Here is an 11,817-nt window from a genome sequence, read left to right as displayed (position 1 = left end):
CTCTGCTCTGAAGCAGTCCTCTAACCAGCCATGTGGTACAGAATCAATATTGTGTTTTTTATAAAATACTAGTGAGCGAAATCTCTTCTTTACACTGCGCCAGATGGGTAAATTCCATTAAGGAATTGTCTCTTCCAAGCATGCAACAAGATTGCAATTGATTTAAAATACTATTGGGTGAACTCTCCGTTTCATAAATGAGAGGGAAGTCAGTAACCATGAAGCTGTGCGCTAGAAGGTTTTATTATACCTTCTTAGATGTTCACTAAAAAACTTACACAAATTCAGGAGCAACATGATCTATTCTGATTATATAATTCCTGTATTAAAACCTTCTCTACAATACCACAAGAATAATAACCAATAAAAACATTTCCAATGATTAGCTACAGAAAGATTAAGTGGATACTTTGCAGTAAGAATATTTAATGCATTCACCAAGAGTTGCTTATTGAATATCCTCTCGGTTGTTTAACAAGCATCATAATTCTGGATAACAGTCACTGGACACATCTTGGAAATGTAATAACCAGTGATAGAGACCTGACATAAACACTTATGTGTGGCTATTGTCATTCAATGGAAGACATTAGCAAACAACTCAAATCGGTTACACAATTCGGCTTTTAACTTAACAGGCTTTGCCAAAATATTGTACATTTGCCATTGGACTAAAAATTGGTATGATCTTTCCTTTCTCTTTGGCTTACAAATCTCTCATAACATTGACATGATGCCAGATTGTCAAGCCCCCATATTATAAAACAATGCTGGATTCTGCAAACAAGTCACATTTTCAAGGGCAGGTTTTTCCTACACAAAAGGTCTGTGGTTTTCTCACTTACAGTAATTGTTGCAACCTGTGAGGGTCCCCAGCACTTTTATGCCTCGAATACAAATGTGACAGGCTTGCAGTCTTTTGCTTCATTCAAATATTACAGGAATGGACACCACTTCTGTGGTTCTCTACACTTCTACTTCATGATGTTTAATTATATGTCGTTTTCAGAACACAATTTGGCAGAAATTATAGGTTGGAACACACACACAAGCAGGGGTTAACCAGCAAGCAATTTATCAACATCACCAGTTTTCGAAAGTTCTACAACATGAAGAGCTGATTATAAAAGAATGATAGGAGCATTGGTACTGCATATGTTGCACCATATTTTCCCCATTTACTCCCTCTCAAATGTTGAATCATTATTTTCTCTGGAGGCAAAAATGCATGTGAAATTTCAAAAGCAAATTATTTGTTAGTTTCACATTTACTTGGAGAATTACTCACAAGTCTGTAACACAGTGATCAGTGCTATAACTGTTTAATTGTTTGGTATGTATGAAAGAATAATTATTAAAGATCTTTGGCCATATATTTAATTGATTATTCACCTAGATACTGATTATTGTAACGTAAAGGTATCGCAGAGAAAACATTTATTAATGAATGTTATCTTCGTGGTAAATTTTTACCATGTCTATGAATAACCTTAGGCATTAAATGCAAAGACGTTACACATTGAGAGGCTGCTGCTGTGTGCATTTGCTAACCACTGTCATTAGAAAGCTATAAATAAAGCACATTGTAACGCATCTATTTGCCTAGTGATCATTTGAAATGCAGGGCAATTTATATGTTCAATATTCATTATTGCCCCAGCAGCTAAAAGGCAGGTCTGAAAAGCCAGAAAGACATGCAGGAAGTGAAAATCTACATTGGCAATGAAGGCAGTGTCCCACCTTTAATCTGAATATTTATATGGGGGATTCACTGGCTGCCCCATGTGACAACTCCACGCCGCCTATAACATTCAAGAGCCCATCACTTGGAGCAATCTGGATTGTGGCACGCTAGGCAGTTTGCATTTGACTGGCTAATCAGCCGGTTACCGTGTCTGAGAGGAGCTTCTGTCAAGGAAGGCAGAGGACAGCACGGCAGAAAGAGCAAGGCATCGATTGTTACGATAGACTCACAGCAGCTGTGGCAGGGAGACGTCAGCATATGTGCCGTTCTGATTCTCCAGCTGAGCACTCTTTAGAGACAGAGATATAAAGGCATCGCACAGGAGCTTGCTCACGGCAAAGATTTGCTTCTGAAACTCCCCTCTCTAACTGCTGGGCACCTAGCCTTTCTATCGTACCGGTTTGGTCTTCAAGGTTCCACCGGCAGATTCAGCACAAATGATGAACTTTCTGCGCCGGAGGCTTTCTGATAGCAGCTTTATTGCTAATTTGCCAAATGGATACATGACTGACCTGCAGCGGCCAGATCCCCCTCAACCCCCTCCACCGGTTTCCCCCACCCCAGAAAGAAGGCAGTCGAGCCAGTCCACAGGAAGCAGCTTCTTCAGCTCTATTTCAAATGCTGTCAAGCAAACTACGGCTGCTGCTGCTGCCGGATTAGTGGAGCAAACATCCACTGGGGCTGCCAAGAAAGCCAAAATTCTCCTCATCATTGATGAACCGCACACCGACTGGTAGGTGCTCATTTAGACAGAATAGCATAGCAGAACTGCTCTTGCCATTATGAGAAGATCAATCACTGCTCCCTTCTAATTGATAGCGTAAAATCACTCATTAAAATTATGTTCTGAGGGAAATCGTTTCACAGTTCAGTTACTCTGAAAAATACATAGATGTGTTTAAAATTCGAGCACTAGGGCTAATAAATGCTTTGCCTGTTTTGGGGTATTTCAAAGTGATGCAATACATATAAAGGCAGATTCTTCAGTAAATTGTATTTAGTCCCTTTTATTTAAGCAGCACTGGGATGGGTGGGTGTGTGGAATTGTGGTTTAATTGAGTTCTCAGAAACAAGCAGCTTGTACTCGCTGCTTTTCCTTCTTGATATTAATTGCCATGCAGGAACACTCGAGAGGGAGGAGGGGGTATGCCCAAAGTGCTGCTGTAACTCTCATGAGTCTTTACAAGCTGCCACACTGCACTGCAGAGCAGCTAGCCTGTGTTTGCCAGATCTTGAATCATGTTTCCTCTGCTGGACAAGTCACAAAATACAAAAATAATCCCCTTTTAAAAAAGAATTATGATGTTGCATTCTCTTAGACAACCATTATATTGACATGTAGAAGCTTATATTTAACATAAGCACTTCATCACTGGCAATGGTATTTCACTCAAAAGCCAAGATTTTCTGCTTCACTGTACAAGTCTTACCAAGAAAGATCAATGTGTAAAGAAAAATAAAAAAAAATAATCCTATTATGTCTGGAGCGGCCGGAAAAATCCGATTACTTTTGAAAGCAAAAAATATTTTAAAAGAGCATTTATTGTTAGCCTACATCTTCCGAAATTAAACATCCATCACAATTAACCTTTCATTGTGTATAATCCAGTCATGAATGCTTGTCAGTAACATTATTAATGTTTTTATCAAAGGCGATTGAAGCGTCTGTGGTAAAACCATTCTTTTCACTATGCCAGTCAGTTTTCACTGCTGCTATGGAAATGTGTCTTCACTGTTGTTCACCTCTCCGGTCAGAGGTCCCTCTGCCGTGTTACAGTATTTGAGTTAGTTGTGTTGCCATGACACCTCTTGTCCTGTTGTGAATTATGAGTAAGTTGCACCTGCACAGATGCTGAGCAACGCCCATCCTTCCATGACATAATTTTCAAATAATTGAACTGATGTTAGAGGGAAGCTGATAAGCCCTCAGTCGTGTTATTTAAATGCAATTTGTGGCAAGAAAGGGGTGGTTATGGCAACCCGAGTGCTCAAGTAAATGAACAGTTTATTCCATAGCTCTGTCATTGTATGTATTCTTGCAACAAGGAATTAATGTAATACATTTGGTCAGTCAATTGTAAAATTGATAGATACGGTACATGGAGACGTTTGTCAGCAAAACTCATTTTTTTGAGACAATTGGCTTTCAAAATGTCTGTCTTGATGAAAATATTTTGTAATATTAATTTCCGAAATGCCTACTCTTTGGTTTAAAAAGGCTGCAGCATTCTGACTATAGAGCACTAAAGAACGTGACCATGTACCTCCTTACACACAGATACTGATTTATTTTGAATCTGGCCTAAGCATTTTAATCAAGAGAGAGAGCTTAAATAAAAAAAAAAAAAAATCTTACTATCAGACACTGAGGGAACCTATGTTTTGTTTTTTGCTTTTCCAGTTGCTTATAAAATCAATATACTCTTGTGTTCCAGGGGGTATTAATCTTCACACAACCCTTTCATTTCATATATTTATCCTGCATGATTATGTTTACTGTGTTCCTGGCATCAAATGCAGCAGAACATAACGGGAAACATATCAGATTCCTTGCTGCATTAATTTACAACTCTTCAGACGTCCTGACTTATTAGGTTTCATAATAAAATATTTGCTATTTATTTATTTTGCAACTGTGTGAAATCAATACCTCATTATTATACTCAGTAACACTTGTGTTTCATTACGTACAATTCATGAAAATGCTGCAAAAATGTTCTGGTTCTCAAATGGTTGCAGATAATAGTAAAATTAAATTATATATCACATTCCTGCTCATTAGAGTGAAATGAATACACTTTGGCTGAGAATGCTGACTTTTCACTTACACAACAGAAGTTGTTCTGATAAATGTCAATTATTCAAGCTTCTTACCAATTTATAAAAATGATTTATTTGAATCTAAAAATGTACAATTAACTTAAACTAACACTGAACAAGAAAAATGAAAGATGATGAGTTACAAATCCGTATCAGCTAAATTGGTATTTTTATATGACCAGTTGTGTTAATGATGCTCCTCAATTTGTAATTTACCAACCTGTTGCATTAAATGTGAGAATGTGTTCCCTTGGATCATCTTTTGCTTCGCTCAAGGCACCGCAGTCGAATTGTCTTTTTAGAAAGTTCATGAAGGCTGCAATAGTTGTCTTACGACCTTAAAAGGTAGCACAATAGTTGAAACTGAGCAACTGTATCTTCGTCTTTTGCAAACACTAAGATTCATCTGAATCTTGCCATCGCTGGGTGAAGTCCAGATAGCTGTATTCTCCCGGGGTCCGGGAAGTAACAGCCACACCTGGGAGAACTTGCCGGGTGCTGTTTCACACTGGTTCACACGTGGACCAGATGTAATGGCATTTGGGGGGCGGTCTCCCAGGCCATTTGAGACCCTTGAGTGGTCTGCCCCTGAGCAGGGTGGTACCCTGGCACTCCTACTGGCACCTGGTTACCTTGGCACTGCCTCTCTTGAGCATATGGTGGTAGGCCTTCTTCTTTATCCACTGGAGTCCATTTGGTAAAATTACTTCCACAAAGCAATTTGGTGGCAAGTTCCAGGATGTTGACCCAGCAATGATGAAGGAACAGCGATACATATCCGAGTTGGTTAGCGTGTGATTTGAAGGGGAACTTGGAGATGATGGTGTTTCCATTCACCTGCTGCCCTTGTACTTCTAGATGGTGGAGGTCAGATTTTGGAATTCCTGCGAAAGAGAACTTGGCATTCTGCTGAAGTGGAAATTTTAGATTATACGCAATCATCGTACTCTGGTTCTGGAAAAGTGAAATTTTAAGCTTTTGGGGTAGCAATTCAGCATACTGCTATGTCCTGAAGAGTGTTGAGCTTCTTGAGTATTGTTGCAGTTGTACCAATCCAAGAAAGTGAAGAATGTTCCTTCATATGTCTGACTTGTTACCAGAAGGCGCACGGACAGTTGGGAGAGCCCTCACCTGAGAGAGACCGTCAAAGTATATTTGGGGCAGGGGAGGATGTATAAGAGGAGGTGGTGTTGCAGTATTGATCAAGGAGTCAATTACTGCAATGAGGAGTAGTAGGCTCCTCAACTGAGGTGATTGAACTTAAAAACAAAAAGGGACAATCACATTTCTGGGAGTATACTGTAGACCCCAAAACAGCCAGGAGCAATAAAAAGAGCAGATATGTGTAGTGATCTCGGTATATCAATATACATGATCAATGTATGTAAAACTAGTACAGTCAATTCAACACTAGATGTCTCTCTCTCCAGTGAAACAGAAAGGGCTTTCCCGCTCTTTTTGAGTGCGCTTCAGGAGAGTGGACAGACAAGACATAGAATAGCTATTTCATTATTACATTGTTTAGTTGGTTATCTTTACTCTACTTTATATCTTTTACTAGTTGAGTATTAAGTAAAAAGGACTCTAATATTATTCATATTACTCAATAAATTAGTTCATCTTTACAAGAAGACTATTGTTCATTTCATCAACTTGGCTGGTTCAAAAGAGTAATATACTTTGTGCAAAAAGTAATATAACAATATATAGGCTAATCTCAAGAGAAATGTAAAAATAATAAGGTATTAATAGTAGAGGATTTCAACACTCCCAATATTAATTTGTATAGGCAAAGTGTGAAAGACAAGAGGGGGTGGAATTCTTAAAATGAATCCAGGAGAGCTTTTTGAGTAAAAAGTAAGACAAGGTAAATGTTGATGTTCAGAGACACTTGGGTGTATTTGTACAAGGAACACAAAGTTAGTGTGTAGGTGCAGCAAGCAATTAGGAAGGAAAATGGCATGTTGGTCTTCATTGCAAGGAGATTGGAGAACACGAATAAGCAAGTTTACTGCAAATATATAGGACCACACCTGCGCATAGTTTTGGTGGTCTTATTGAAAGAAGGATGTACTTGTCGTGAAGCCTCTGCAGCGAATGTTCACCTAGATTGGTTCCTGGAATGAGAAACTGACCCTTTATTATCTGGAGTTTAGAAAAATGATAGATGATCTTATTGGCACATACACAATTATGATGGGTTTGACAGGGTGGATAATAAAAGGTTGTTTCCCTTTGCTGGGGAATATCAAATCTGGTGGTGGGGGGGTCAAATCATTTAGGACTGAGATGAGAAGAATTTTTATTTCACTCGAGGGGTTGTGAATGGGTCAAGATTGAAATGAATAAATTTTTGGAAATACGGGGAACAGGTGACCAGGTGGAGTTGAGGTAAAAGATCAGCCTTGATCATGTGGAATAATGGAGCAGTCTCGAGGGGCTGAATGGTGAATGGCTAATTCTTGCCTTGCTGCATGTGACCATGGATTGCTTCAGTAACTGAGGTATTGGAAATGGAGATGAACGCGGTGTAATCATCAGTGAATATCGACGATGAATGGAAGATCACTGATGTAGCAGCTGAGCATAGCTAGTCTGAGGTCACCAATCTGAAGAGTTCTTGTAATTAGGTTCTGTGGCTGAAGTGATTGACCTCTTTTGTTTATTTATTAAAAAAAAATAGTTGCCATCTTTTCTGGCAGGTATGACTCCAACCACTGGAGGGTTTTCTTCCTGATCACCATTGGCCAGTTTTACTAGGGCTCCTTGGTGCCACACTAGGCTGAATGCTGCCTTGGTATCAAATGCAGTCATTCTCAACTCGCCTCTCGAACTCACCTCTTTTGTTTTATATACAAAGTTTTAACGAGGCCTGGATGCAAACCATGATGGTCGAATTAAAGTTCAGCATTGGTGGACATGTAATTGATGAGCCAAGTGCTCCTTGATAGCAATGTTGACAACTTCTTCCATCGTTTTACTGATGGATTGAGAGTAAGTTCATTGGTAATTGACCAGTGTGGATTTGTCGTACTTTTTGTGGACAGGACAGAACCATTGCAATTTGTTCCCTGTTGGATGTTTGTGTTCTAGAAGCATTGGAACAGCACTGGAACAGCATGGTCAGAGGCTGTAACAGGCCAGCACTACAGCATGTTGTCCAGTCCAATTGGCTTGTTTTTCATATCACATGGATTGAATTAGCTGAAGACTGGGATCTGTAATGGTGGATATCTCGGGAGGAGGCTGAGAATCAATTTGACATTTATGTTTGAAGATGTTTGTGAACAATTTACCTTACCTTATCTTTTCACTCGTGCTGAGCTCTGCTAACATTGATGATAAGGATGTTCATGGAGCCTCCTTCCTCCCCATTAATGGCTTAATTGCACCACACCTCTAAGTGGAAGGGCTGCAGAACTTTGACATGATCTATCAAATTATTTTGGAGACCACAAAGTTATTTTAATTGACATACGGCTTCTGCTGTGTAGTGTGCATGTTGCCTTCTGCTGCATTTTCACCAGATTGGCACCTCACTTTCAAGTATGCTTGCTGTGCTCTTCTACATCTTCTTTTTATTTTTTAATCTCTTCCTTTTTCACATTTTCTCCCAAATTTACACCCAACAATAATCAGTAACAAATGTAATGTCAATCTCCATGTCAATAACAACAACCCCCATCCTCCCCCCAGACCTTAGCCCGCATGTTAACCTAAACAAATGACAAAAAGCAATCCAGAATCACTCCTAGTCACCATTAACACATAGAGCACCCCCCCCCCCCCCCAAACTAATGTTCGATGTTATCCAGTTCTTGAAAGTGGCTCTTCTACATCTTAATTGAACCTGGGATAGATATCTGGTTTGATGGGAAGGGTGATCTGAAGGATTATGCTGGACCGTGAGGGGATAGATTGTGGTGGAAATACAGTTCGACTGCTTCTGAGAGTCCCGATTCGACATTTAGACCAATTTTTAAATTATCCCATGTAGATTTGCACACCACCTACCAGAATCTCAAACTGACAGTTAGCCAGGTCCTCCATCCAAAGTATATTCTGTGCCCTAATATTCTTGGTGTTTCCTCCAAGTGGTGTTCAATATGGAGAACCATTGATTCTTGAGCAGCAGGAGGGTGGTGGCTGGTAATCTGCAAGAGATTTCTTTGCTAATGTTTGACCTGATGCCATGGAACCTCATGGGGTTCGGATTAATGTTGAGGATTGCCAAGGCTACTCCCCACCAGCAGTATAGGACTGTGCCCCGCTGCTGGTAGTGCTGTCCTGTTGATGCGGGAGAACATACTCGGATAGCGTTGAAGGTGTCTGGAACATTGTCTGATAGTTATAATTTTATATGATAATGTCCATGTCAGACTGTCACTTGACGATAGGACAGCTCTTTGGCATCAGCCCCCAGATGTCAGTGGGGAGAACATTGCAGGGTCGACTGGACTGAGTGTGCCTCCATCATGCCCTAACCTGATGCCCAGTTATCATGCCATTCTCCTTTAGTCATCCTCTCTGGATTCAAGACATGGATGCCATGATGAAAATAACTCTCTGGGTGTAATCTGATATTTATAACTAAGACATGCAATAACCCATCAGCTGAAAGGTTAACCACTGCGATGTATTGCAATTAACCAGATATAGCAAAAATCTCCCATTCCAATGTGTCTACCTTCTAAAGAAATTATTGTACCATAACAACTCACTAACAAACTTTTAAATACATATAATTTTTCTAATTCTGAAATTCTGCATATATGTACATATGGCACTGTCCCAAGTACTGTAGCTCATTCAGCCCCTCAATCTTGTTCTGCTATTCACTTAGGTTGTGGTTGACTTGTAGCTCAACTGCATTGACCTGCCTTTCTTCACTATCTTCACGGGCTTGGAGGGCCGAAGGGCCTGTTCCTGTGCTGTACATTTCTTTGTTCTTTGTATCCCCTGATACTTTACCCTAAAGAACCATCAGTCTCAGTCCTGAACATTTCCGTTCACCCAGCATTCACATTCTTTTGAGGAACGAATTTCCAAATTCCACTGAAGTTTGTGTGGGGGGGAAAAAGTGTTTTCTACCTTCACTCCTAAATGGCCTAGCTCTAGTTTTAAGGTTCTGGGTATCTTGTTCTAGGATTCCCCCCACCAGTACAGTTCCTCTGTACCTACCCTGTCAAATTCCTTAAGCATTTTAAAGACTTTGATTTGATCAACCCTCAACTTTCTAAATTGAATGGGATACAAGGTAAGTCGGTGTGATACATCCCATTCTTATAATTTAACTCCTGAAATCTTGCTGTAGTTCTGATGAATCTTTCTTGAGGTTTGGTACTCAAAATCACGTGAAGTATTCCAGATGGAGTCTTATCAGAGTCACAAATGATATCCTACATGACTGTGATGAAGGTCAACTTTCCTTCCTCGTTCTTCTTGACCTGCCTGCAGCCTGTTTGGCCGCACCATATTTCAATGCCTCTCCACTGATGTCCTTCTGGCAGGGGCTTGGCCCCCTGAAGGGCTGGTTTAGCACAGGGCTAAATCGCTGGCTTTGAAAGCAGACCAAGGCAGGCCAGCATCCTGCCCGTACCAGCCTCCCCAAACAGGCGCTGGAATGTGGCGGCTAGGGGCTTTCCACAGTAACTTCATTTGAAGCCTACTTGTACAAATAACTGATTTTCATTTCTTGTTTCTGATCTACAAGCTGCCTCTTGGTGACATCATTCAAAGGTGTTAGTTTTCACATGGATGTTGATGACACCCAGCTCTACCCCACCACCAGCCCTCCTGAGCCCTCCACTGTTACTAAATTATCAGACTGCTTATCCAACAAGCAATGAGCAGAAATCTCTTGCTTGGGGAGACTGAAGCCATTGTTTTCGACCCTGATCCAAACTTCTGGCTACCTAGTCCATTTGAGCCTGATTTGAGTTTCTATCCTCACGTTTGTGCCATCTCTTACACCATCTATATAACATTGCTCATCTTCGCTCCTTTCACAGTTCATCTGCTGCTTAGACATGCATCCATGCCTCTAAACTTGACAATTCCTGGCTGGTCTCCCATATTCTACCCTCAATATACCTGAGGTAATCCACAACTCTGCTGCCCTAACTCGGAGCAAGTCCCATTACCCCCATCACCCCTGTGCTTGCTGACCTACGTTGTCTTCTGGTCAATGTCTTGATTTTAAAATGTTTGTCCTTGTTTTCAAATTTCTCCTTGGCCTTGTCCTTCTCTGCCTCAATCCTTCCACAATCCTCTGAGATAGTTGTGCTTCTCCAATTCTGGCCTCTTTGTATATTCTCAATCATAATTGCTTCACCAATTATGTCCATGCCTTCAGTATCCTAGACCCCATCTTAAATATGAAACTATATCCTGATGGCACTGTCAGTGACTCAGAACAAGACGGCCCTCACTGCGTGCTGTGTTCTAGTCACCCAATGCCTGCAACACTGACACTGAAACAGACACGAGCGATTATCATAGAATTTACAGTGCAGAAGGAGGCCATTCGGTTCATCGCGTCTGCACCGGCGCAGGCAACCACCCAGGTAATTGTGTTATGTCATTGGCAGATTGGTGTGTCCAGGTTGGCAGCTCAGTAGCAGATGGGTATAAACTAATCTTGCTAATGTGCCACCTTTCATCTTGACGACATAACGTAATTGAAGTTCTCTAAAAGCAATCTCCATCACTAATTTTACAATGTATTCTACACAAGAGATACTAGTCAAAGGTCTAATAACAGTTTCAGCCCTCGAGACCAAATTAAACAAAAATTGGGTCTATAACAACTTAACCAGCAATCTTTAAAGGAATGCTGCAGGAAGCCAAATGCTTTTGCTTTCTACTTACCCTAATGTGGAGCCAAGGGGAGCAGAACTACACTTTTTGTTTCTAGACCAAAACTGTGGCTGCTTCTTGCCTGCACGTTCCACTCCTGTTCAACAATTCTCTTACCATAAGAAGATATGATGTGGAGATGCCGGCGTTGGACTGGGGTGAGCACAGTACGAAGTCTTACAACACCAGGTTAAAGTCCAACAGGTTTGTTTCGATGTCACTAGCTTTCGGAGCGCTGCTCCTTCCTCAGGTGAATGAAGAGGTATGTTCCAGAAACACATAGAAAGACAAATTCACTACTGCCACTACTGATCTCTACTGCCTCCCGAAAATACATAAGGCCAACACACCAGGCTGCCCTATTGTTTCAGGCAATGGGACCCTGTGTGAGAACC

At 40.8% G+C, this 11,817-nt stretch overlaps 1 protein-coding gene across 1 annotated transcript in view; it reads left to right on the top strand.

The window, feature by feature from the left end:
- Window positions 1-1,727: 1,727 nt before the first annotated feature.
- The window catches only part of syn2b (synapsin IIb), a 628,186-nt gene continuing 618,096 nt past the window's right edge, over window positions 1,728-11,817 (top strand). The window contains exon 1 of the mRNA XM_072472583.1: window positions 1,728-2,477. Coding sequence (XP_072328684.1) covers window positions 2,182-2,477 — 296 coding nt within the window. The 5' untranslated portion in view covers window positions 1,728-2,181. The remainder of the gene's footprint in view (window positions 2,478-11,817) is intronic.

Source organism: Scyliorhinus torazame, chromosome 13, assembly GCF_047496885.1.
Source record: "Scyliorhinus torazame isolate Kashiwa2021f chromosome 13, sScyTor2.1, whole genome shotgun sequence".
NCBI classification, from domain to species: domain Eukaryota; kingdom Metazoa; phylum Chordata; class Chondrichthyes; order Carcharhiniformes; family Scyliorhinidae; genus Scyliorhinus; species Scyliorhinus torazame.
The sequence above is the reverse complement of the archived record's forward strand: the minus strand, read 5'-3'. Positions and strand labels throughout refer to the sequence as shown.